The sequence below is a fragment of the Paroedura picta genome, chromosome 6 (genome assembly GCF_049243985.1).
Source record: "Paroedura picta isolate Pp20150507F chromosome 6, Ppicta_v3.0, whole genome shotgun sequence".
Lineage (NCBI taxonomy): Eukaryota > Metazoa > Chordata > Lepidosauria > Squamata > Gekkonidae > Paroedura > Paroedura picta.
In genome coordinates this window covers 56,606,479-56,633,970 of record NC_135374.1, presented here as the reverse complement: position 1 = coordinate 56,633,970, position 27,492 = coordinate 56,606,479, and the positions used below count along the sequence as shown (strand labels likewise).

The 27,492-nt window shown below is 46.1% G+C and overlaps 1 protein-coding gene across 4 annotated transcripts; it reads right to left on the bottom strand.

Annotated features, from left to right (window-relative positions):
* Positions 1-767: 767 nt before the first annotated feature.
* On the bottom strand, positions 768-26,491 carry BACH1 (BTB domain and CNC homolog 1). Of its 4 annotated transcripts, none has more exons than XM_077342496.1 (5): positions 26,355-26,491; positions 12,511-12,807; positions 8,615-9,985; positions 7,829-8,035; positions 768-3,423 (listed from the first exon to the last, which is right to left on the bottom strand). In XM_077342496.1, the coding sequence occupies exons 2-5, from the start codon at positions 12,748-12,750 to the stop codon at positions 2,965-2,967; spliced, it is 2,277 nt and encodes a 758-aa protein (XP_077198611.1). In that variant the 5' UTR covers positions 12,751-12,807; positions 26,355-26,491; the 3' UTR covers positions 768-2,964. The 4 variants fall into 4 exon arrangements, with proteins under 4 accessions (XP_077198611.1, XP_077198614.1, XP_077198612.1 ...); XM_077342499.1 differs by lacking the exon at positions 26,355-26,491 and adding an exon at positions 13,917-17,072; XM_077342497.1 differs by lacking the exon at positions 26,355-26,491 and adding an exon at positions 13,976-17,071.
* Positions 26,492-27,492: the final 1,001 nt, after the last annotated feature.

Genomic DNA, 27,492 nt, shown 5'->3' with positions numbered 1-27,492 from the left:
TATTCAGAAGCTTTTGGAAGACATTCAGGGAATGGGCTAACATACTATACTCAACAGTAAATACTTAAGCATTCATAATTATCAGATCCAATACCTCTCCAATAGAGAGGTTAAGCAAAGTTGCCCCTTACTGGCCCTGTAATCTAATTTCTGTATCGAGATATGAGCTATAGCAAGTAGGGGGTCAGAAACAGTTAGGAATGTCTAAGTGTAATCCAAATTATATAGCAATTTTTAAAATGAATGTTAAAGGAATCTAGTCTGGCTTTTGAGCTGCTTCTTAACACTTTCTCATTAATTTTTGAATGCAAATCAAATATAGAAAAATGGTTTATTACCCACCACCAATGCCCTGAATGACACTGATATACCAAACTGAAGAGGAATATAGCCTACAAAAACATTATTTATCTGGGTATAAAGTTAAAATAATATTATTGAGGATAACTTTAAGCCACTGCTATGTAGCAAAAATATTAAATTCGATCTGCTGCAGATATATAATACAGATATAAATCTGAACCAATTTCCCCTTTGTTTTCCAGAGAAAATTGCCAGTCTGCGTCTATAGACAACAGTCCATGGCAGTTTTCAATTGAGTATCAAAACCTTAGATTGTGTGATATTTTTCTATTGCTATGAACAGCTCTGAAGTGCTCTTCCCCCTCCCTGTTCAGCTAAATGTTATTAGCAGATAAGGAAATCCCTGCAGTCTCCAGCAATGACACTTATTTTTCAAGGTAATAAGCAATGCATGCAACAGTTGAAACAGAGCTTTTAAGAGTTTTATTCAATTCAGTAATATGTACTGCTTTAATATATTATAGAAACTTATAAATAATGTTATCTCCAGAGTTCAGCTTTAGTAGTACTAAATTAATCAGTAAGCATCAATTCTACAATGCCAAAATCTTACAAAAAGTGAAGACCTTAGGAAGTATAGTGGGTTTATTGCATTATAAAACACTGGATTAGGAAAGATACAAAATCAATTATAATGCAGAGCTTTTTTAGAATGCCTAACATTCTGCCCAACGTATTTCACACAATTGTGAACATGCCTTGATGTGAGAATTTTACAAGTTCAAAACTGAATGTTCCTTTAAAAAGTGTTTACCTGAGATTGTGTGTATAAAAAGTTACTATTGATATCCATTCTGAATATTTGCAAGTTGATGATCTTTCAATGTTTGCATGCAACCTGAAACATTCAAGCTATTCAAAGGGCAAGCTATTCAAAAGTAGTTGGTTAGGCTTTAAATCTCAGATTTTTCTCTTTTTCTAATTCAGTATTAGAAAGCGAGATATATAATAGCACACTTTTTTAAAAGGCTGAATTGAACCAATGTTCTGATTCACAGATACTGAATTCATTATTAACAGACTCCAGTAATACAGTTAGTCCCACTTCTCATTTAGAAAACAGTAATTTTCCTTATTCTGAGTTTAAGGAAACCTAACCCACATACACCTTTTAACCTCAACTAGTCAGACTGCAGAAGATTAGAAAACTAGAGTCTCCTAGAAATACAGGGCCTGAACTTAAATTGCATCTTTTCTCAGATTTTACATTATGCAGCCTAACAGTTTTGGCACCGCTAACTGATTTGTCATAAAAGTACAGGACTGATCAGAAAGTTAGCAAATCCTTCCCCACCCCCCACCCCCATTATATGCATGCCTTATAAAAGGCACGCCACACCCCAAAAATTGCTAACTTAGATGCTTATTGAAATCTTTTCCCAACTTATAGTAGAGAAATAAACACACACACACAAAAGAAACCATGAAAACTTGTATAGGAACTTCCACAATGAAGTCAAAAGTCTGTAAATTGTGTAAATCATAATGCTAATTTGTGACAAGCATGTGTTGAATCTTTGCAGCTCAGAATGACCTTGAAATCAGTTTATGAGGTAGAGTAGGTTTTTGTAATACATGCTGGTTATTAGAAGTGCTGTTCAGATGAAGTATTTGGCCAAATGTTCACCAGGTGTTTACATTTCAGTATCAATGCAAGCTAGCTCTTCTAGAAAGGCTAAATCATAATCTAATCAATGCTTTAACTTGTCAGAAAAGAGAGTAGACTTAACTGTTCTAGAACCCTGCAAAGCTAATAGGTATTACTCAAAGATGATCATATTCCAAACACAGATATAAAAATGTCTGTTCTGAGGTAGGAGATGAAGAATCCCATTGGCTTTTACATTTTGTAAACCAGCAAAAATGCTTGAGGTTCAGTAGGTAAAGTTTCTGTTACCTAAAGCAGTTATACTATTACAGTGCAGAACAGCCTACAGTAAAAAACTTTTTTTTACTTCAATTGTTAAATTATTGAATAATTCAGTTGGTTCATTGCTGATAACTGAAGCATAAGCCACTGAAAACTGAGTATGAAAGGCTACAAATAATTTCACTAATAAAAGTAGCCATTTAAAAGAATAATTTCCAAATGCATCTGAACTGGTCCCACTAGTAATAGTGAAAGCTGAAATTCTTCCAGAATACTTGATCATTTTATTTTCCAATATAATCCCAACCTATGAAAGTTTAAGCAGGAAGCACAGACTACTGTGGTATGTTAAATCAGGTAGACCCTGAAATATCTGGAGAGCAGAGGAGGACCACAAGGTATTGAAAACTGGGTGGGTTTCTGGAGCACTGACATAACATTCTGAAAGATACAAATTCTTGACAAATTGTATGAACATTTACCATGTGAAAATTTGTTCCAGTTATTTTGCTTCTCATGATACTGAAGTACCCAAATTACAGGAAGCAATTTTTGTTTCAAAGAAAGACAGCATCTCCTTTCCATGTCAGAAGAGGCAAGCTCCAAAATCTATTTAGGTTTGATTCTGGATGGTTGCGTACCAGTTAATGCTCTGCACCACAGAGGATGTGCATCCTTCCTACCTAACAATTTATGTTTCAAATCCTGCAAGGCAATATTTGACAGAAGGATTACTCTGTAGTGCATTTGTCAGTCATTTGTTGACAAAAATCTGTGATACCACCACTACTCTGCACACACTGCTCCAAACATAATGTTTTCTCAGATATCCTTATAGGAACTGGACACAATTCCTGTGCTTCAGCATATCCTTTATCACGTGAGCTTTTTACATGCTGATAGCTCGAACTCTGCCCATCAGGAGATTCAACACAAAGATCTTTAGATAGTTCTATACATAACGGTACTGCAGACATCACATCACAACATGCAGGCTGCTCCTTCTCTGGGATCAAAAACGAAAGTGGACAGTCGGAGGTGGAATATTTTGCAAGTATCTGTATTTGCTCATGACTTAGCGCTGCTTCTTTGCACATTTGTTGACAAAGGCCTGTCAGGTTCTGTTTTGTCTCACTGAGCGTTGACAAAATGTGATCTTTCTCCTTTAGCAAGCTTTCTTTTTCACTTTGCTGTCAGAAAATAAAACAGTTGTAAGCTGTAAGTTCTGTTGTACTCTGAAATGTAGTGTAGTTTTTTTGTCTTTTATAACTGAGCTTTATTTCATGGTATATTTGCTTTAGAAAAAGTGAGAGAGGATAACAACTACAAAGCAATATAGTGTATTGCATCATGCAAGATCCACCATCCCTTCCTTCATCAATGAGCACTTGAACTAAGTCTATATGCATTCATGTAAAATTTTACAGTTACCTCCTAATTTTGTAAATCAGTGCAGTATGAAATTAAAGCATGGGGAATGGACAAAAACACAATGAACCATCTTGGCTTAAAATATACACATTCTTCCTAAGTAACAACACTGATAGATCAGGAAATCAAAGCCATGTCTTGGTTTACCACTGGATACTGACTTGTATTTCTTATTACATCCACAAAACATAGAGATGCAATGAGGAAAAGATGAAGAAGGGTGAAATACATATCTCAAATCCACTATATCAGGAGTCCCCACCCAACCTTTGAGCCTGCAGGCCCCTTACAAATTCTGACACTGGATCATGGATGCAGCTACAAAAATGTCTACCACAGCTTACCTTCAATCACACAGTGAATAATCCTTATGCTCGAGTGGCAGCTGCTGTCAAAGCAACATTAAAAAAATTGTACAGCTAATCAAATCTCCAGTGGCTTTTCTGAGTCCCTGCTGGGGCAAAAGACCCACCTGGCCCTGCCCACTTTCTAAAAACTCTTGGTGGGTGCCAAGAAAAGTGCCTGTGGGCATTATATTAATTGCAGACAACTTGAACAGCCACTTGCAAAGTACTGAAAGGTCCTGTTGAATCTGAACAAATTCTTCTCCCTTATTACTTACTCACTGCTCTCTCTCTTCCTGTCACAGTAGCAGCCAAATCGACAATCTCTGCTCATAAAGCTAACTGCATAGTTTGGGATTGGGAATGATAACATATGCCTCCCCATTATTTATTTATTTTATTTATTTACATTTCTATACCACCCTCCCTTATGGTTCAGTTTGCAATACAAGTTTATAGCTCATAGTCCATAGTAGAACATAATAATTGCTCAACTTATAACTCTTTGAATATAAAAATATAGAATACATCAACAGTTGTTTATAACATTTTGGACTTGGTAATACTTTAATGGTCACAACTGTGTGAACTATTGGCTACTAAGCTCTGTTGTTTTATTTAATTTATGGCTGAGTCAGGGCCCATGTTATCTCTGTTGGACATAACTGGTAGTTGCCTCAGCTAAAGGCTTGGAGGAAAAGCTTTGTTTTGCAGGCCCTAAGGAACTGTTTTAGTTCCTGCGGGGCCCTGAGCTCATTCCACCAAGTGGGGGCCAGGACGAAGAAAGCCCTGGTTCTGGTTGAGGCCAGGCGTGCCTCTTTGGGGCCAGGGATCACCGGTTTGTTGGCATTCGAGGAGCAAACAGCTTTTGGGTAGGCGTAAGCAGAGAGGCGGTCTCTCAAGTACACAGGGCTCAGATCATGTATTATATGTGGGCTCTCAACATATCAGAATTTAATGGAAAAACATCTCCATTATAAAAATATTAAAGGGAAAGCCTATAACATATGGAAATCATAAGAAATGTCTCCGGTTGTGACAGTGTGTAAAGCAATATATTAAAAGCTTTAAAACAGTGGTCCCCAACCTTTCTGAGGCTGGGGACCAGCAGGGCATCGGGCCGCGGCCGCGCAAGCCACGCCCGCGCATTGGACCACGTCCGTGCATCGGGCCACGGCCACACATCGGGCCACGCCGCGCATCAGGCCATGCATCAGGCCGCGCCCGCACGGGCCGCGCATGCGCGATGCACGGCCCGGCCCTGATTCCCTTTCCCCGCCCTCCTGCAGTAAGAAGCTTCCCGGGCCGCAAGCTTGCAGCCTGGGAAGTTTTTTACTGTGGGGGGCGGGGAGAGGGAGCCGCGGCCCGGTGCCCGCAGGTTGGGGACCACTGCTTTAAAAGATACATATTACACCTCCTCATAACAACACATATGAAAACTGCATTTCCAAGTATGACTAGATGTTTTGTCAAAAGATGTGTTGTGTATCCTGAACCAGATCAAGATACTTCCAGGCTTAATTTAAGAGCTGTTTTTGACATTTAAAGCTCTTTACAACCTGGACCATATTCTCAAAGAACCATACTTGGCTATGAATCCTCCAGTATTCACAGCAGTTTCTTTTTCTCCTCCCACATAGAGGTTTGGTGTATAATACATCAATGCAGGACACTTCCAGTGTGTGCTCCAACCTTTTGGAGCAGGCTGCCAGTAGTGACTGAGACTGTCCCTCTCGTGACCTACACTGAGAAATCCTTCTGGTAATGGTGGACAGTGCTATCATGTCACAGCCCTCTGATGGCGAGTCCATATGGCTTTCAAGACAAGAGCTGTTCATAATTCATTTGCCATTGTTTGCCTTCACATTCTGAATTCCTTGGTGATTTCCCATCCGTGTACTTGCCAGGGCTGATCCTTCTTAGCTACGGAGACTGGGATAGTCTGGGTTATCCAGGTCAGGGTTTTTATTGATTTCCCTGCTTGTTTGTATATGCTGCAAGTCTGCATTCAGGATCCATGCATCTGTTTTGCTAATGGTGGCACTTCTCTGCTGTCAGCCTGAAATGGCTGCCAGTTGAACCTGTATCTCTAGGCTGTAGTGAAATTAAAATGTACCTCTAATAAACCTCCAGATTAATATTGATATAATCCCTTACAAGGGAATAGAACAGAAAATATAATAAAATTACAAATACAACAGCTAAAATAGCTCAGAGATCCTTATAACTGAGTGACTGAGGTAAAGCTAAGTAACTAAAAAGATGAGAATAATACAGAATATGAATACATTTGTGCTAGAAGCAGATCCCAAACACAAACCACCCTTAGAGGAGCAGCTTTATAACAAATAGAAGAATAATAACACAAACCATAGGGACTGCCACAACCTAGGTTAAGTTAAATAAAATAGAATATTAAAAAACATAAGAACGGGGAGGGAACAAAACTCTCTTCCAATGACCAACGGCTGGAAAACATTATTTAAGACTAGATTTAAAGCCTGTCGTACTTGTAAATACAACGGGCACTAGAAAGGGTGGAAGGGAGGAGAATTGTGTGAAGACAGATCTGCAAGAAGGGAGAAAACAAGGGAAGAATACAGAGGGGGTGGAAGGCAGGTATAGGGTAAGGAGGTGGGCCAGAGGTGGCCGAGTTAAAGAGTGAATGGAGAACAGAGGGAGGAAGGTAGCAACAGATGGAGAGGAGTGAAGGCACAAAAGAAAGAGAAAGATAAGGGTTTGAGAAGGCTACTTGTCCCCGCCCAGCCCTGGCAGCGGCGCAGCCTTCCCCCGGGGCCCCCCCCTTCCCCCCAGTGGCAGCACAGCCTTCCCGCCAGGCCCAGAAACACACCTGGGGCCTTTTTGAGGCCCCAGGTGTGCTTCTGGGCTCGGGGGAAAGCCTCCCTCCCCCCAGCAGCAGTGCGGCCTTCCCGCTGGGCCCAGAAGCACACCCGGGGGAAGGCCTCCCTCTGTACTCATGTTGTTGTGCCTGGCTGTAACTCTGGCCTATCCTGCTGAGGGCTTTGCACCTTCTGATTGGGCCCTCATCTGCACCAGCCCTGCCCACTTTCCACCCACTTAGCACGTAACCAATTATTTATACTGCTCCCCATGAGGTTTAAAGATCAGCATTTTCCAAATGGGACTGAAAATCATTTTTGCTGGCCAAGGTTAGCCACTTCAAAAGAAAGACTACTTTTCTAGGCCGCAGCAAACTATAACAATTACAGAGCAAGAAAAAAGGGAAAATCCTAATAAGAAACTAAGCTACCGTTAAAACAAACAAATTCACTTCTGCTATTAATCCAATTTGGCTGGGCTTGCTAGCATGACAGAAGAACTCAGGTTCAGGTAGTTTACTATTATGGTTCTTTCTTTCCCAACAATAAAGCAGTCAGCCCTGGTAAATTTAGATCTGCCTTGTAAAATGCCGGATAAGTGGCACAGCATCTGTTTAACATGCAGGAGGTTCTAGGTTCAATCTCCAGCATCTCTAGTTTAAAAATTCAACTAGTAAGTGATATGGAAGACATACCTAAGATCCTGGAGATGCTTACCTTGACTTGACCAGTGGTCTGATTTAGAGTAAGGGAGATTCATGTGAAATGTATGAGAATTGCATCCCTTTCAAGAATGCACAGGCCAAGTGACCAATACCCTTAAAACAATTTTTTTCTAACTGTGAGGAAATGGGCAAGGACATCTGAGCACTTTGAGAAGTTGTCAACAGCTACCTCAGGGAATGTATAACATAATATAAAAGAATTTAAGCTTGCAGAAAGATTACATTTTAGTTCTCAAGCAAACATCCCATACATACCAATTTCTCTATTTCTGATTCAAGGTTTTGTATGCAGTCTAGTTTCCGCTTGCGACAGCGCTGCGCTGCAATTCTATTTTTACTTCGCCTTCTAATATCGTGGATACAATCCAGCTGTTCAGGTGTCAATTTGTGCGTTTTCAGACATGACTGAAAGTCATTTCTAGAAAGCGAAATGATCTTCTGTGCATCAAATGGCAGCTTTACCTAAAACATAAATCAAAATCAAACCATAAATTTATTTCAAAACCTCTGGATCCCGTTGACAAACTGGAGCATGTCTACAGAAGTGCAATGAAAATGGTGAGGGGTTTGGAGACCAAGACGTATGTATAAGGAAAGGTTGAGAGAACTTGGTCTGTTTAGCCTGGAGAGAAGACTACTAAGAGGTGACACAAAAGCCATCTTCAAGTACTTGAAGGGCTGCCACATAAGAGGATAGAACAAAATTGTTTTCTGTTGTCTCGGAGGGTCAGAACCAATGGATTGAAATTAATTCAAAAGAACTTTCGGCTAAACATCTAGATGTTGTTCTTGCCAGTCAGAGCAGTTCCACAGTAGAACAGGCTTCCTTGTAAGGTGGTGGGGAAATATTCAGTGGCAGCCCAATTGATTTCAAGCGAACTAAGCAAGAGTGCTTAGCATTGCAAACTGGCTAGTATTCCAGTTGCCTATTATTCATGTATTGCTTGTTTTAGAAAATAAATGTATTTAACATTCTTAGATGAAAATCATATTTGATGTAGAATATGCAAAAACAGAACAGGATACTGTATACATTCTTACCTCACATTCCTGTTCTCTTGCAGAACAGGATTCACTATCACCTTCAGTATCAGTTTCAGAATCTTCTTCCAAACTTATCACACAGGAATAAGGACACTGTTCTTGCTGCTGTTCCTGTACACAATCACCACTACTAATTTCTGTGTTGTTTCCAGTACTGAGGTTGTTTATGAAAGGGCAGTTAACAGAGCTCAAAGTTGTAAAAGTTCTTTGAGAACAGTGCTCAGGACTGTCACTGATCCTGATACCTAACCAAGGACACTCTGCCTTTTTTTCTGAATAGACCTGATCTGATGCAGGAGATAAGCTGATTTGACATGTTGTATCTGTACTGTAAATGTCACTCCAAAACCCCTTTGCTAAATGCTCTGCCACCTCCCTTTCCACACTGCTGCGATTGCTAGGTGAAGTATCATTCACATTTTCTCTTTCACACAACTGAGACTTTAAAGGCAGGCTCTCATCAGGACTTCCACTGATTGGTTTGCAGTTTCCTGGTCCTGTAACACTGCTGCTTTTTTCAGTGACCTTTTGGGTGACCTCTGTATTGCTCTGCATACCATTCAATGTCAAGTCACGATACTGATTGCATGTGTTCAAGAAAGCAGTGGAATAAAGCCCTTGAGTAGCAACAGAAGAATTATGGGGCGAAAAGGCTACTGACTTCTCCACAGAACATTCAGTACTCTGGAACACAGAAGCGGTCTGTTTCAAGAACTCCTCTTTCCCATCTTCCTCCATTTCTACTGGAGCATCTTCACATTTTGTGTCTGGAGGCACAGCTGCACATTCAAAAGATTTCTGTGTAGCACCACTAGAATATGATTCAATCTGAAGAACAGATGCAGCAGATGTTACCTGAACTTCTTTAATATTGGAGTTGGACTCCAAAGCAGGGGCTTTATCACTCTCCACAGCTTTTTGGAACTTCCTATATTTGGGGCAAAGGGATGTAAATTCAAGTCCCTGGTCCCTTTCTGGTTCAGATTCAAATGTTTGACTGGTGCTGCTCTGTAGAAGAGGTACGTCTGAATTTGTTTCACTTCTGTAGTTCTTCAACTGATGAATGCATTCGTTTGGCAAAATTTCATTTGCATCATCTATTTCCAGATGGCTAGCATCATCAGCAACATCTACTTTATGCTCCTCTTTCTGACAGCGTGATTTACAACACTTTTTTCTCTGGTATTCACGTCGGCCTAGTTTATGGTCCAGAAATTTGAATTTTAGAAATTGAAAGCATGATTCCTCAATGTCATGTATTCCCAAGAATTCTGCACACTTGCAAACTTCAGCTACATTATCATTATCTAAAATAAGTTTAGAAGTATATGCAAATCGAAGCAAAGGATCAAAGCCTTTGAGTGTAACCTATATAAGAAAGAGGGATGAGACAAAGAAAATAAGTTAACTTTCTACCCCAAGATTGCAAAACTTAAAAAGGTGACTATAGAAATATATAAATACACTGTTCCTTAACAGTAATTAGTAGTTATGACTGCATTATGTCAACCCTTTACTATTTTGGCTTGTTTGGGATGTGGGCTGTGAACTTGTGGGCACCATGGTACCTGCCAATACCTTTCCTGGTTCTTGCCAAGTGTTGTCAGAAAGTGGGCAGGGTTTCTGACTGTTTGTGAAAACTTTTTGAAAAAACTGCTTTGGCAGCAGCTGCCCCCACAACACAAGATCTCCTTTGTGTGACTGAAGTTAAGTTGCATGTAAGCAAGAAGATATTTGTAACAGTAAGTTCATACAAAAAGGCCTTGTTAAGCAAGGCTTCTGCCTGAAATGCTGAAGAGTTACTATTAGAGTTATGCATAATCTCACACCCCAACTTTTTGGAGTTGAGTTCACCTCTTGTGGCAGCTATCTCTATGATTCTATTATTCTATATGTGTGCACCATGGTGTCAGAATTCCAAAGGTGCCAAAGGTCATTTATAAGATTTACCTTCATGGATCTTTGATATTAATAGACCCAAGTTATATGGCTTAAAATATAAAATATAAAGTATACAACAGCGGTCCGCAAGCTTCTGCTTGCCACGGACCGCTGCGGAGTGGTGAGCGGAGAAGGCGGCCCGGGGGCCCCAGTGCAAACGCGCATGTGCGGACTGCCACGCACGTGTTTGCGCCCGGCAGTGCGCAATGTGCGTTTGTGCCGCTGCCATGCCGGCGGCCGCAGCTTCCCCTCCGGGCCCTTCCGGGCCGCGAGCAAATCGGCCGCTAAAGATTAGTTTGCAGCACGGCAAGCTTCTCTTCCCTCCCCTCCAGAAGTGAGAAGCTTGCCGGGCTGTGAGCTAATCGGCCGCTTTGGCAGCCGATTTGCTCGCGGCCTGGTGAGCTTCTCGCTTCGGGGGGGGAAGGAAGGCGGACCGCGGGTTGGGGACCACTGGTATACAATATACCTTGTTGTATGTTGAAGAGTTTGTTAGTATCCTTGAAAAAAGACCAATTAAACAATAAGTTCACTGATGAAGTAAAATACTATTGTTTGAATAAAGTTTTTGCCATTGCCAGCTTGAAAATTTCTTTCTTGTCTACACACCAAAAATGGGGACAGAAAGGAGGAGCTCTTGCAAGGAATTTAGTCAGTGGATAAGACCATGTGATGTCCATTCTCTACTCACACAGAGCACCTAGCACCCTCTGCCTGTCTCTCTCATGCTCAGAGTACACTTACATCAGAATGTCACAATTGCCACCCTTGTCTTTTGAAAATATACAAAGAGCCATGACCATTAAACATCTCAGTAGACAGCTTGCCCAGCCCCCTTTAATAACAGCTCCTCACTCACATAAGAATATTGGGGTTGATGGCTCAAACAATGATCCATTCACATGCTGGCACCATTTATTCATATCGTACGATACATATATAGATGGAGATATTAACTTGTGTGTTACTTTTCTTAAGGCACACAGCCCATGAGTTAAACAAATTAAGAAGTTAACACATTTATGGTATGAATGTAACACTGAGGAAAGTGAGACAGAAGTTGTGTTTCACTGCCATTGAACCTTTGTAATGTGGTCCTATTCTTGCAATTTGGATCCTTTGGCTATAAATTGACTATTTTCAGTCCCCTCTAAGCAGCTCTTCTCCACTGTTTCAATCAGTCAGGCAACCTTTTATTTATATTGGGTATATTTCTTGTAATGAAGGGTGGCAAAAAAGGGAGGTGGAGACAGGCAAAGATTCCATAACATATCTGCTCCAGATCCAGTTGGACAGTGCTTTTCCAATACTGAGGTGTGTGTGCTATTTGTTTTGAATTACACCTATAGTGCTTTTACAATTGCTGTGAGCTAGTTTGGGGACCTCAGCTTTAAAAAAGTATGCCAAACCAATAAATAAATACATAAAAGAAAACATGACCAGCTTGGTTCACAGGCTGTTTGAATAAGAAAATAAAATAATAATAAAAAAACAAACACACCTGCACAGCACAGTATATTCTGCTGCAGAGTCTACTAGAGACTCAAGCAAGCTATACATTTCCTGCCTTTTGTTGCAGGATTTGTATACATATTAAAACTTTCTTCCTTTCAAAGTAACTAACTAAAATGAACATCAGTTTACCAGAAAGTAGAGGAAGAGCACAGAGTGCATAACAGATTTACTTTCATTTTCAGAATGAGTAACACTGGTTATTTTAGAGCACAAATTAGGTAGTAAGTTTGGGGTCACAGATGTTTTATTTGGTTTTTACTCCTGAATGCACACCTGAAATGATCATTACTATTTTTTCATATGCTGAAATTTCTGTATTGTATGAAAAAAAAAAAATTTCTACATTGTTTCTTCCTATTAACGACCCAAAGATAAGCTGCAGTAAAACGGAATATGGATTTCAAGTATTCCTATATGAAATACTTCAGGGTGCCACTTACCTCTTCTGGTAAAATAATGATAAGATCAAGTTCCGACTGACCCACTATTTTTGAATGGAAATAGCTGCTACATGCTGCAAGCACAGAGCGATGAGCCCGAAATCGCTGATCTTCCACTAAGAGGGTAACATCACAAAAAAGATCTTGCTTTCTCTGCTCATCGAGACTGAGCAGAACATTGATACTGTGTACTGAAGACTCATACGCAAAAACCACAGAATTCCTTTCACTTAAAGACATGCTGTATCACAAATGTTAGTGAAAGTCTCAGAGGGGAGCATGTTCCGTTATTCAGACCTGATAGGAAATGCAAACAGAAACTAAATTAAATACACACTACAAAGCATCTGCACCACAATATTTACAGAAGATAATATTTAATCAAGGCACATGTTACATCCAGTCACTGAGAGATGTTTTGTAACCTATTTTACAGTCTCTTCAAATTAGCAGAAGATGTTGAGGGATGTATCACAAATCAATTTCAGTGGCTGAGAATTCCTGATTTCAGACAGCATCTTGCAGTGTCAATATTTCTTCTTAAACTCACATAGAATGCATGAATTTAGGTGCAATACAGAGGGGACCTGTACACCTTTTTGTTTTTTACAGTGATACATACTGGAACAATAAAGCAAACTTCTTTTAATGACGAGGAGAAAAATAACTATTCACCACAATTGTATAAATATTTGAAGGAGCAAATCTCAGAAACAGCCCTGCCTATTCTTCCGGTAACAAAGTCCCAAAATAACCATCTAAATAAATGGCCAGGTGGCATTCCTAGTTTCAGTTTTAAGAATAATGATGGAAGATATCCAGTGCTTTCCTATCACCCATCCCCATCAAAATATGCTTCGTATACCAGGCAGGAGTAAACTGATGGTTCACAAAACCCATTGAATTTTCAGTCATTTATGCTGCTAGAAAATACAGGATAAGTTGTGCAACCGTTTTTGCTTGAGTGATTTGTACAAATGTAACCTGAACCTTTAACAAACAAGCCTACTGAAGAAACAAGTGGAAAGCATACATGTTTAAGTATATTTGTTCTAATGCCTGATAGTGGAGAAACAGAATCAGAAATAAGAAAACCAAGATTCTGATCCATGCTAATTCAAGAGCCAAATAAAAATCCAAAAAGAACAACTAGAGTTCAACTGAGGGCACCATAATAATAAAGCCATAATAAAATCCCTCAAACAGTAGTCACATATAATAACAACCATCATGCTCAAGGGCTATACACTTCTGATTTTGCAACTTTTACATTTCAGACCACTTACAAGCCACAAACATTACAAAGAACATGTGAAAAGCAGTAGTTAATTTTATAAAACCAACAGTACCATCCTAAAGAAAGCTACACACTCCTAAATCCATTTTAACTAGGGACATGACATTACCGTAAGGCTGCAAACCTCCACCATGTTACTGTTCAACTGAAGAAAAACATTTTACTAACCTACTAAATATAGTCTCCCTTTACAATGTTTATTCCTAGTACCTTGATTATTGCTGTTGAAGAAAACTTGCACTTAGAAGTTGAGATAAATAATCAACAGTAGCTTTAAATGATGGTTGTATAACTAACCCCACCCCAACCACCTCTCCTTTTATGGAGGAAAAGATATGTTTCACATGAGTGCTTGCAATAGTTAAGAGCTGCTGATTCATTAGGTCGTACTGACAAGGCATGATACAGCATTTTACTGAAAAGGAAAGTATTCATTTAATTATTCCTGTTTGGTCCATGAAACTGTTAAACATCTTAATTATGCTGTATGTTAATTTACTGTTTAACCTCAACCTATACTGGCAAATTCCAATTCATTGTATCGGGTGGGCAGAGATTCATCCCAATTTGGGCATACTCACTTAGAAGAAAGTCTGACTGTTCAACAAGATTTATTCCCACTAAGTATACACAAAATTGTAGCTTTGAGTCAAACTCAGGGATCCTTAAATTTTAGCTGATCTTTATAGTCAGCAGAAACTTGTCACTACTCCTGTCATTGCACTTTCGGATCTTGCCAACAAATGTAATACTAAGCGTTGGAGGCAGTTCTAAATCATCAAAACACAGGGGAGGGGATCCCAGTCGCCTTCCCCAGCTTGTTCACTGATCCTTAACAATGCTTGAACAATCACCAAAGTTCATTGTTATGACATGGAGAAGAGCAAAACCTCTTGCCTTGAACCATACACTAGCTATAGATGCATATAGCTGTATACCACTGCTTAAGTTCATGTTAAAATGATGATCTCATTTCCAAAATTCTTGCTTACGGCTGAGCGTTAAGATATGCTGTAAGCACTTTCTTGAAAAACACCAAGTACTGACCAAGTGCAAAGAACACTGAACACATTTATTTACGTACAGAATTTTTACATCACCTTTCTGTAAATTTCACAAATGAATTCAGATAAGAATAAAACAGCAATAAACACAGTTGAACATCAAAACAAAACAGCAATACCATCACAACTATACTGCGAAGTCTTCATAACAGAGAAATTACAGTACAATACGGTACACAATAGAGCCTCTTGTGGCGCAGAGTGGTAAGGCAGCAGACATGCAGTCTGAAAGCTCTGCCCATGAGGCTGGGAGTTGACTCAGCCTTCCATCCTTCTGAGGTCAGTAAAATGAGTACCCAGCTTGTTGGGGGGTAAACGGTAATGACTGGGGAAGGCACTGGCAAACCACCCCGTATTGAGTCTGCCATGAAAACGCTAGAGGGCGTCACCCCAAGGGTGAGACATGACTCGGTGCTTGCACAGGGGATACCTTTACCTTTACAGTACACTGGACCTCCCTTGTCATTGGCCCCGGGTGATGCAGGAATATAGTCTGAGAGTGGGGTTCAGGGGGTAGTTTCTGCACTGCTGAAGGGGCTGTTATTACAATTTTAAGGTTCTATGAGGTTTTATATTGTTAGCCACCATGAGCCACTTGGAGTGACGGGATATAAATTAAATAATAAATAAATAATAAAATAAAATAAATTTTCATCTGCCTCCAAGCGCCAGATTTAGGCAGGTCTCAATAGCTGAAACTTGACTGTTGACTGTTCTTTTGACCATTTTCCTGAATTTAAAAGGGATATTTTGTATTTGTTTTTAAGTCTACTACAACTTGTTGTGATACAAGAAGAGCTAATTATAGCTTATATACATTTGGAGGTCTCATTATGCACCCATAGAGGCACATCCTTATCCATTGTTGTTCTTCTATATATTTATGAAACAGCCTTGGGGGTGGGTCGTGTCCGGCTGTCCAAGTTAGAATAGGGCCAATCAGGGTGCAGTTCTGGCCCTGCCCCTCCCGCCCTCCATCCCTGGCCTCTTTGCTCTCAGACGACTCAGTGCCTGGAGCCAGCAGCAGGTAAGGGGAAAGGCCCTGGGCAAAGGGTCATGGTGGAGGGCCTCCTAACGAGGGCCTCTTGGCCTGCTAGACTGGGCCTGCTGACTACTTATTAAGGACTGCTAAGGAGCTGACTAGCTGACTGCTAAGGAGCTCTGTCCCAGCCCTCCTAATGAGCTGCCCAATCCCCACGATCTGGTTGCAAGCTGCCGCCCAAAGCCACCTTAAGCAGCCTGGCCAGGGGAGGGAACCCTTTCAAGGCCGGTTCTTAGGAAAGGGCTTTGAAGCTAGTATCCAAATAAAATGTAAAAATATGATATTCAGCACAAAATGTATCAGATATATTTTTCAGCTACTATAGCTATTAGAGATCTGTCACAACACTAAGAAATATTTAGAAAGGATTAGTAGAAATAGAACCCTGTTTACGTTTACCTCATTCTGGCAAATTTTCAAGTCCCTTGGGGAATATACTGAAAATTGTCATTTTGTTCAAGATATGTTGCTGGTATAATAAAGCTAGAAGACAGCTCTCAACCCCAGGGATTCCCAACCAGGGGTCCATGGTCTTTCCTCCCCTGCCTTAATGGACTCAGCCACTTTCATTGTGCCCTCTCCCAAGTGTGAGTTCCCTCATGGTTTCTACACCTGGGAGGGGGTGCCACCTGCATGACTACTCCTGCTTTTAACCACCTCCTCTCTCTCCCCCATCAGTCCTCTCTTGAGCCTGCCTATTAATATGGATAGTGATGGCACTTTCAGTGATGTCACTCCTGGGGGCATGACAGGGGTGTATGGCCAGCTGACACCCCTTCCAGGGCTCCTTGAAGCTTAAAAGATTATTTCAGGTGTTCCTCCATGGTCAAAAGATTGAAAGAGGCTGTTCCACCCTAACTGGCCTGTGGATCCATACCACCATAACCTGAAGGCTAGACAACTATCATGCTCTCTATGTGGGTTTGCCCTTAAAGTCAACTTAGAAATGCCAATTGGTATACAACGTTGCAGCATACTTGCTATATAATTTATTGTATGGCATGAATCAGGAGATGCTACGATAGTAGGATTGCCTGGCAGTCAGGCAAGAGATATTCAGGCATGGTTTGAACCTAGTTTTCCTTGGAGGTTTCCCATCAAAATGCTAGCCAAGACTGACCCTGCTTAGCTTCTGAGATATCTGTACACAGCCCGTGGCGCCATGGGCGCCACGGACTGTATAAAGGAGTAAGGGGTGGTGGGGAGGAGTTAGGGCGGGACCGGTCCGGGATAAAAACTCGGAGGGGTCAAATCAGGAGCCGCGAAGCGGCTCCTGATTGGCCCCTCCAAGTGTCCATCCCGGCCCAAGCAGGCAATGGGGAGCCGCGCGAAGCGCGGCTCCCCATTCCCTGCTTCACTGGCAAGGGAGCACCCGCCAGCCACGCATAGCGCGGCTGGCGGGTGCTCCCTGCCTGGCGGACTGACGCGGCTGCCGGGGACTCCCGTCCGTTCTTCTGACGGACCTCTCAAAATGGCCGCCGCCCCCGACAGCCAGCAGCCGCCTCCGCTGCCGCCAGCTGGCCGCCGCCGAAAATGGCCGCCGCAGCCGCAGCTCCAAGCCGGCACGCCCACGAGAGCAGCTCCAAGCCGGCACGCCCACGAGAGCCAGCAGAAAAAAAAACCCTGTAGGAGCCTTTCGCAGCTCCAAGCCGAGAGGCAGCAGAAAAAAAAACCCTGTAGGAGCCTTTCGCAGCTCCAAGCCGAGAGCCAGCAGAAAAAAAACCCTGTAGGAGCCTTTCCCAGCTCCAAGCCGAGAGCCAGCAGAAAAAAAACCCTGTAGGAGCCTTTCGCAGCTCCAAGCCGAGAGCCAGCAGAAAAAAAACCCTGTAGGAGCCTTTCCCAGCTCCAAGCCGAGAGCCAGCAGAAAAAAAACCCTGTAGGAGCCTTTCCCAGCTCCAAGCCGAGAGCCAGCAGAAAGAAAAACCCTGTAGGAGCCTTTCGCAGCTCCAAGCCGCCACGCCCACGAGAGCCAGCAGAAAAGCATTAACCCTGTAGGAGCCTTTCGCTGCTCCAAGCCGAGAGCCAGCAGAAAAAAAAACCCTGTAGGAGCCTTTCGCAGCTCCAAGCCGAGAGCCAGCAGAAAAAAAAACCCTGTAGGAGCCTTTCGCAGCTCCAAGCCGAGAGCCAGCAGAAAAAAAACCCTGTAGGAGCCTTTCCCAGCTCCAAGCCGAGAGCCAGCAGAAAAAAAACCCTGTAGGAGCCTTTCGCAGCTCCAAGCCGAGAGCCAGCAGAAAAAAAAACCCTGTAGGAGCCTTTCCCAGCTCCAAGCCGAGAGCCAGCAGAAAAAACACCCTGTAGGAGCCTTTCCCAGCTCCAAGCCGAGAGCCAGCAGTAAAAAAAACCCTGTAGGAGCCTTTCCCAGCTCCAAGCCGAGAGCCAGCAGAAAGAAAAACCCTGTAGGAGCCTTTCCCAGCTCCAAGCCGAGAGCCAGCAGAAAGAAAAACCCTGTAGGAGCCTTTCGCAGCTCCAAGCCACCACGCCCACGAGAGCCAGCAGAAAAGCATTAACCCTGTAGGAGCCTTTCGCAGCTCCAAGCCGCCACGCCCACGAGAGCCAGCAGAAAAGCATTAACCCTGTAGGAGCCTTTCGCAGCTCCAAGCCGCCACGCCCACGAGAGCCAGCAGAAAAGCATTAACCCTGTAGGAGCCTTTCGCAGCTCCAAGCCGAGAGGCAGCAGAAAAAAAAAAACCCTGGAGGAGCCTTTCGCCGCTTCAAGCCGGCGCCCTGGGAGCCCCGGCAGCCGCCCACAGCACAGCTGCTGGGTGCTCCCTGCCCTCACGGCCCCAGAACACAATGGAGCCGCCGGGAAAGCCGCAGAAGAACAAAAAAATGCAGAGGAGCCGCCACAGCCCAGCGCACCACACCTGGGACTCCCCGGCAAAAACTACGAGACGCCGAGGAGCCGCCGCCCGCCTCCTCTTTCAGGTAGCCTGTCCCTCGCTCTGTCCCTCGCCTGCCGCTCGCTCTGGTCCCCACCTGCTAGCTCCCATTGTCTTCTTCATACAATGGGCTTTTTTACTAGTCAACAGAATAAAACAGGGAACCTTTCCAAGGCAATATGTTTGTAATAATGTATACAATGAATTTCAATTCAATTTCGTTTACAATTTTTTTATATACCAGAAGGAACAACCATGATGGCTTCTAGATAAATTCCATTTTCATTGATTTCATCAGTGGTTGAGTCCTCCAATCCTCCAAAAACAGTTTATTGTATCAAAGGTGGCAAAATCATATCGCCTTTTTAAAATATTTAAAATATTGCTATTTTGATACTAAAATATTAGTATCCAGTCCAGTCCAAACAGAACTGTTCATGACAGCATTTAAAAAACGGTAGATCAGAAAGCTCAGGAAGATGCTTTTATAAGGAAAAAGGATTGTTTGTCGATTGCAGTTTATTGTGCATCTCACCTTGCTTTTATAGCATTGTTATCTACCTTTGTAATTACTTTCTTCATTATGGGATGTCACATTTAGACAGGGTTTTTATTTGAACTCTTTTCTAATTCAGTAACCCTAGCCCCCTTATATAGCCCAGATAAGCCTGCCAAATCTCAGAAGTTAAACAGGGCCTATCCTGACTAGTATTTGGATGGGAGATATCGAAGGACTTGGGTGGTAGTTCCTCCAAGGTACACTAGAGATCATGACGTATAGGCAAGGAATAGCAAGCCACCTCCAAATGTCCCTTGCATGGCTCCCAGATAATCCTTGAATCCTTGACCATACAGCAAAATAAATAACTAAATAACTAAATAATAACAATAGTCCTGTTGCATTGTTTATTGGAAGTCTTATGCTGACTGGTTTAAATGTTTTCACATTACACAATCAGCAAGAAAGGCAGGCTATATAAATGAAGCAAATTAAGTTACACTGCATCTTCACAAAGTACAACAAAAAGGTCAAATTCAGATTTCTCCCACACAATATTGGTCTTTTGATCAAATGCCTCCACTTGCCAGGTATATCAGCTGGCCCCACTGTATCTTGCCAGGTTTATTTTGTTTAAGTACAAACATTTTTCACAACTTGGTTTATATTCAACTTCCATCCCATTACTGTAGAGCAGTGGTCCCCAACCTTTTTATCACTGGGAACCGGTCAAAGCTTGACAATTTTACTGAGGCCCAGGGAAGGGGTAGTCTTTTGCCGAGGGACGCTCCCGCTGCCTGAGCCCTTGCTCCGCTCGCTTTCCCGCTGGCACCCCTGACTTCCTGCCGCCTGCTGGGGGGTATTGCTAGCAGCAGCTGCGCAGTGCCACACCGAGGGGGAGCCCCAGCCATGGCGGCCGCTGGAGAGCACCAAAGGTGAGCCGGCAGCAGAGTGGCAGGGCAGCCCCTGAGGAGGAGGATGAGAAGGAGCCGCAGCCTCCAACTGATCCCCGGACCGGTCCCGATCCCCAGACCAGGGGTTGGGGACCACTGCTGTAGAGGAACCCTTGTCAACCCTTTTTACAATTGAGAAACCCCTGAATCATTCTTCAGGCTTTGAGATATCCTAGAAGTGGTGCGATCATCATGTATAATATGTCTGGGAAGCATAGCTGTGTACATACCCACCCAGGGTCCCTCCTCACCCCCTCCAGGCCCAACACTGGCCATTTTGGGAGAGGAGTTGGTGGGTCAACATGACCATATATGGTCATATCACCCAATAAATGTTTAACAAATTATAAAAAATATTTTAAAAATTAACTCCTACCCATTCAGGAAACGCTTCTAGGGCTGACAAGAAACCATGGGGTTTCATGAAAACCTGGCTGAGAAAGCCTGCTGTAGAGCAACTCAACATCATGCCCCCCCATCAGGAGACTATGACCAGAATTACCTTGTGTTGCTGTTTAAGTCATGGTATATATCACCATACGACTGCATTTAACCCAGAAGCAAGTATAGAAAAGTCTTATTATGAATCTAGTAGCATCTTAGAACCTTTATCTTAGAAAATGTATAAGATATGTTTTAGAGAGTCAAAGCTTAGTGCATCAGACAAAGGGTGCTTTGAACCTCAAAAGCTTATACTCCATCAATTTGTTGGTTTCTTAGGTACTACTGGACTTCAATCTAGCTGTTCTATTATGAGGATTTTGTATTACAGCCATAAAGGAGAGCAGACACTGCAAGACCTACAAAAGCTCCACAGAGTTTGCAAGGTAGATTTATTCCACTAGGCATATGGTTGAGGTCCAATAAGAACCAACATCTAATCCAGGCTCTCTCAACCAGCGTTTCATGAAACCCTGGGGTTCCAGCCCCTGAAGGTTTTCCTGAATGGGTGGGAGTTAATTAATTTTGAATATATTTTTAAAATTTGTTAAATATTGATCAGGTGATATGATCATATATAGTCATGTCAACCCCCCTCCCAAAACGGTCAGTGATGGGCCTGGAGGGGTGAAGGGGAGGGGGCCTGGAAGGCATGTACACAGCATTGCTTCCCAATCATATTCTGATCATGCGATTTCTGGGTTCTGTTCTAGGATTTTAAGGGCAACATTAGTACAGGTTATATCCTGGATTTTAATGTAAACTTGGGCTTAAATGATATTTTATGCTGTGTTTTAAAAATAATCTGCCCTGAGTCACTCGAGACAGAGCAGAATACTAATCTGTACACAGCCCGTGGCGCCACGGGCGCCACGGACTGAATAAAGGATTCAATCCCGCCCCAAGCAGACAATGGGGAGCAGACAATGGGAAGCATTGCCTGCTTCACTCGCTCGGAAAATGGCGGGGCGGCTGGTGAGAGCCTCGGCTGGGGGGTGGGCCGGGAAGCCTTCTCTCGGCCGCTCCGCCCGCCGGCAGAAGGCTCCAGAGAGCCTCGGGTGGGTGGGACGGGAAGCCTTCTGCCGGCAGCCGGAGCGGCCTCGCAGCGTCGTAGACACTGCGAGGCCGCTCCGCCCGCCGGCAGAAGGCTCCAGAGAGCCTCGGGTGGGTGGGTGGGTGGGTGGGGGAGGGGGACCGGAAGCCTTCTGCCGGCGGCCGGAGCGGCCTCGCAGCGTCCGCCCGCCGGGCCCACCCGCCGGGCCGTTCCGCCCGCCGGCAGAAGGCTCCAGAGAGCCTCGGGTGGGTGGGTGGGTGGGTGGACGGGAAGCCTTCTGCCGGCGGCCGGAGCGGCCTTGCAGCGTCCGCCCGCTGGGCCCGCCCGCCAGGCCGCTCCGCCCGCCGGCAGAAGGCTCCAGAGAGCCTCGGGTGGGTGGGTGGGGGGGGGACGGGAAGTCTTCTGCCGCCGGCCGGAGCGGCCTCGCAGCGTCTACGATGCTGCGAGGCCGCTCCGCCCGCCGGCAGAAGGCTCCAGAGAGCCTCGGGTGGGTGGGTGGGTGGGTGGACGGGAAGCCTTCTGCCAGCGGCCGGAGCGGCCTCGCAGCGTCCGCCCGCCGGGCCCACCCGCCGGGCCGTTCCACCCGCCGGCAGAAGGCTCCAGAGAGCCTCGGGTGGGTGGGTGGGGGGGGGACGGGAAGCCTTCTGCCGCCGGCCGGAGCGGCCTCGCAGCGTCTACGACGCTGCGAGGCTGCTCCGCCCGCCGGCAGAAGGCTCCAGAGAGCCTCGGGTGGGTGGGTGGGGGAGGGGGACCGGAAGCCTTCTGCCGGAGGCCGGAGCGGCCTCGCAGCGTCCGCCCGCCGGGCCCGCCCGCCAGGCCGCTCCGCCCGCCGGCAGAAGACTCCAGAGAGCCTCGGCTGGGTGGGGGGGGGGACGGGAAGCCTTCTGCCGCCGGCCGGAGCAGCCTCGCAGCGTCTACGACGCTGCGAGGCTGCTCCGCCCGCCGGCAGAAGGCTCCAGAGAGCCTCGGGTGGGTGGGTGGGGGAGGGGGACCGGAAGCCTTCTGCCGGAGGCCGGAGCGGCCTCGCAGCGTCCGCCCGCCGGGCCTGCCCGCCAGGCCGCTCCGCCCGCCGGCAGAAGGCTCCAGAGAGCCTCGGGTGGGTGGGTGGGTGGGTGGGTGGGGGAGGGGGACCGGAAGCCTTCTTCCGGCGGCCGGAGCGGCCTCGCAGCGTCCGCCCGCCGGGCCCGCCCGCCAGGCCGCTCCGCCCGCCGGCAGAAGACTCCAGAGAGCCTCGGCTGGGTGGGTGGGGGGGGGACGGGAAGCCTTCTGCCGCCGGCGGAGTATTTGAAAGGTTGTCACTTGGAGGAGGGCTGGATGCTGTTTCTGTTGGCTGCAGAGGAGAGAACACACACAGTAACGGGTTTAAACTTAAAGAAGCTTTTTCCAAGATGGGGGGGCTTTCCAAGCGGCGCCTTGGAGCGGAGGAAAATACAGGCGATGGAGCGGGGATGCCTGCCGGCTGCTGGCCGAGCTGGGATCTTCGTGCTCCGAGAGAGAGAGGAGGAGCAAGGGCCTGGCTGCTCCGCAGACTTTTGTTTTGTTGCTAATTTGCCGTGGACCCTTTAAATCAGGGACCGAGGTGGGTTTTCCTCCCCCCTCCCGAGGTGAAAAAGGAGAAGGGAAGAAAGTCTGCAATTCCCTCCAGCTGGTCACAGAGTCCTCGCTAATATTGTTGGTGGAAATCAAAGGTGGAAATCAAGCCTTTTTGCCCAGCGTGATCTGGAATTCAACCAATCCCAGCTGCCCTTTCCGCCCAAAGGAGTTTAGCTGAGCAGCCAGCCAAGCCACCGAGCGCTGCAATGCCCTTGCACAATGAATGGGAGCCGCAGCAGCCAGCCGAGCAGCGCAGCGTGGTCCCGCACTTTTATTTCCTCAGCTCCTTTCCGCCACCCCCTTTTCCAAAAAGGCTCTTATGAGCTATCCCCTTCCTGAAGCTGACATGTAGATATGATAATTAACTCCACATTTTTCCCCAGAGAAAAGAAACAGGGAGAGAGAGAGAGAGGTTTCATGAAAAGCAAGCAAAAGAGCCCCCAGCGTTCAACCCTTCTCCCCGAGGGCACAGGCGCGTCCACACTCTAGAAAACCCCAACCTCCCCTCTCAATCTCCATTGGGGATTCAAATTTGCCTTTATTTCTGTTTTCTGCTCTCATTTAGGGATGGCCTGAATAGAGATCGGTTGCTTTTGATACAGAACAAAGTGTGACTCCAGGGGTCCCCTTTAAAAGCTTGTGGCTTGAATAAAACTTTGTTGGTCCTAAAGGTGCCACTGGACTCTAATTTTGTTCTGCATAAAAACCTGCTTCAAACCAACAAGGCTACCCACTTGAATCTAGCATTTCATATAGCTTGCCCTCCATATGCAAGCAAAAGACCAGGACTCCAGCCAAAAGACCAGGACTCCAGCCGAAACACCAGGACTCGCCAGCCCCTCGCCAGCCGCAAAGGTAGTCCCCCCCCATACCCACTCTCACTCCTGGGGGCTGCTAGCGCCCATTGCATTTTTGCGTGCAATGGGCTTTTTGGCCTCCCTTAGCTTCCTTCTTCCCTCCTTCCTCTCTTCCTTCACCTGCCTTCATCGCTCCCATCCTTCTCCCTCCTTCTTCCCTTCCCTTCTTTCCATAGACCACTCCAGCCTCGCATCTTGCCATCCTCTGATACAAGCACCCCCCCCCAAAAACAAAACCCTTCTTTGCTTTTGCTATCTTTCTACTGGGTTGCTTTTCTGCTTCCCCCCTTCCGCTTCCCGAAAATCTTTGGAGGGACAGAGCCCTGAAAAGGAGGAGGCAGGGAGTGTGAAAGGGTCATCCAGCAACTCTGCTTCCCCCCCCCCTCCAAAAACAAAGTCTCCCCACATTTTTAATGACAAAACACCCCTCCAATATTGGAATGTTGTGTCAACTTTAAGAGCACGGCTCAGTTCTTTCTCTGCCCAAGAAAAACAAGAAAAAAGCTAACACCCCTATCTAATCAAAGCGGAGGTTCTCTAACTGCATTAAAAGTTTTGCTCCTCTTTAAGATCACTGCCACATTCCATTGTGCAAAGGATTTGCAAAATGCAATGCGACTCTTCTTGGTTGTCTCAGTCTCTCTCTCTCTCTCACTTTGACTACAAAAAAAATGACTACAGTCCCCCCCCCCCCAGTGTGTGCGTGTGTGTTTTGCTTCGGCTACTGCCTCGGACAAAGAAAAAACACAGACTTTGACTGGCTGGGGTGACATTTTGATATTTTCCCTCCTGGGTTGCGAATGAAATCTGCCCTCCCCCCCCCCCCCCCCACCGGTTAGTTCTGCTCACACCTGGAAGGCTTCTGCAGTCCTTTATTTCTTTATCTCTCTCCAGTATGGAAATGAAGCAAACACCATGCCTAATCTTGGCCTCGCCATACTTGGCCAGGAGATGAAGAGGGCACCTTAACCCACTCTTTTCCCTCCCTGCTCCTACTTTTGGGAGATGGGAAGACACCCCCCTCCCCCCTGAACATCTTGCCTCCACCTGGATGGGATATTCTTATCCAGAGAGGAAATTCTGTGTCACCCAACTTCCTGTGCCTTGGCTGTCTTCTTTCCTGAGGCACATCTGACAACTGTTTCAGCCGACAGGGAGAAGCAGACCTTGCAGAGGGACAGAGGAGAGACGGTGGGACAAACAGAGCTCTCTGGGCTCTGCAAAGCCTCGCCTGCACAGAGGAGCTTTATATGTTGTGGACTTTCACCGAATTTGGGGGCTTTATGCCAGTGGGGGTTTTATGCCAGGGGTCCCTCCAGTATTCTGGCCACTGCATCTTTCTCCTCCCGCCCTTCAAGCCCAAGATGTCAACGCATTACACTCCACCCTCACACCATTCTAGCGCCCGTTGTATTTCTGCCTACAACGGGCTTAAGCTACTAGTGTAAGAAATAAGCTTGGCTCCCTCAAAATCAAGTTCGATTCGGTGTTAAGAGGTCCTATTGCCACCAAGAGCGCCTATGTGTCTGTGCAATCTGATGTGGTTACAGGACAATGGGGCGTGAATGTAGGCTTCCTAGTTGGCCCTGCCAGTTCCATATGGAGCACACTAACTCTCCCCCTCCTCGGTGGTTCCCTGCGGGCGATGGGTCCTCCTGCCCGTTCCCACTGAGGTGGCAGCGCAAAGCCCAGAACCCGGCAGCTAGAGAGGGTCTCTGCCCAGAAGGACCGCTTGCCCCCGTCCTCGTCCAGCCAGGGAATTCCGCCCCCCCCCCAGCAGCAACAACAGCAGCAGCAGCAATAGTAGCAGCAGCAGCAGCAGCAGCAGGCCGGCGAGGCTACCGAAGCGTGCAGCGGGCCGAGCATCTACTCTACCCCTCTTTCCCCAGCAGGCGCGACCTCCGCCGCTCACCCGCTCCTCGCTCTCAGCGCTACCAACTCCATCGGAAGGAACCGAGGCATGCCGAACACGCACGCGCAGCTCCCGAGGCGGCCTCCGAGATCCCTGCGGGTGCCGCCGCCGCCGCCCCCTCCCCACGACGAGAAGGGAGCAGCTCGACGCCGAGGCGCCTCCGGGAAGCTACGCGCCTGCGCGCCCTGTCTGTTTTCCTCTCGCCCCCATGCAGAAACCACTCAGTCCTCTCAGGGAGACGCCACGGGCTCACCCAGCTCGCCTTCCAGCCGGCGACAGCCGTCGGGGCCCCCCCGTCGCTCAGGGCCAGCTCCGCCGGGGGTTCCTCGGGCGCTCCGCCGGACGACCACGGTCAGGTGACAACATTACAGCCTTTTCCACTTGCTCGTTCCTGATTGGGCGACGGTCCCAGCTGACATACACGGCCGCCCCCATCCCCTCCCCCTCCCGTAGGTGCTGCTCAGGCACGCGTGCGCGTATTGTTCCTTGGCGAGCTGGCCTGCTGGCTGTTCGGCCCGAGTTCTTGACGGTTCCTTTTACTTGCACAAGAGCACGTCCGACGCCCGGACTGTGCTAAGAGGAGTGGCGGACGGCCCACTCGGAGCCATGGAGGTGCTGAAGACCCTTTGGATATACATAACACAGGATAGAAAAGTGACAATGAAAATGCAGAAGGGGGTCCTGAAAGAAATCTGCCCTGGGTGTGGAATGGCAGCCCGCAGAGTACAATGATTGTCCCTGGGAGTAGGGTCAATAGCGGGCTACAATGATGGTGCCTGTGACTGGAATTCGTGCTCAGGGGTTAGACAGAACTGAGAGCGGCGTGATAGTCCTTTGGAGGAATATAATGTTTTGAGTGGCAAACGCCTCCCCTTTGCAGGGGAATGTAGGACCCTGGTTTCAGATCAGCTGCACTGGAATGACAACTCCCAGAGTGGAATACTGGTTCCTAGGAGTGGTATATGTTCTGGAACTGGAAGAGAAGGAAGATGCCTGCCCAGTTAAAAAGAAGAAATCAGGTTTGAGGATTTCCTCAGACTTGCATGTGGGAAAGTGCTTCAGATTCCTCAGTAGTCAGTGGGTTACTGGCATGTCTAGGAATAGGCTCTCTATGTTGGATTCTGTGTGAGTTTCCCTCCAGCATCTTTCTAGATCAGCAGTTTCATGCCACAACCTAAACTGTGGTGGCAGTGCGTGCACAGGCACACAACAGTCTGGAGGTGGCATGAAGGCAACCAGTGCCATGGCTCCGCCACTGCGGTTGGGATTGCCTGCAGACTCCTTTAGGATTCTTACACAGCTGTGGGTGGCCACAGCTACAAGTGGTGGCAAAGACTCACCAGAGCCACCTTTTAGTATGATGGAGGGCAGGTGAGGAGGTTGTGGTGCAG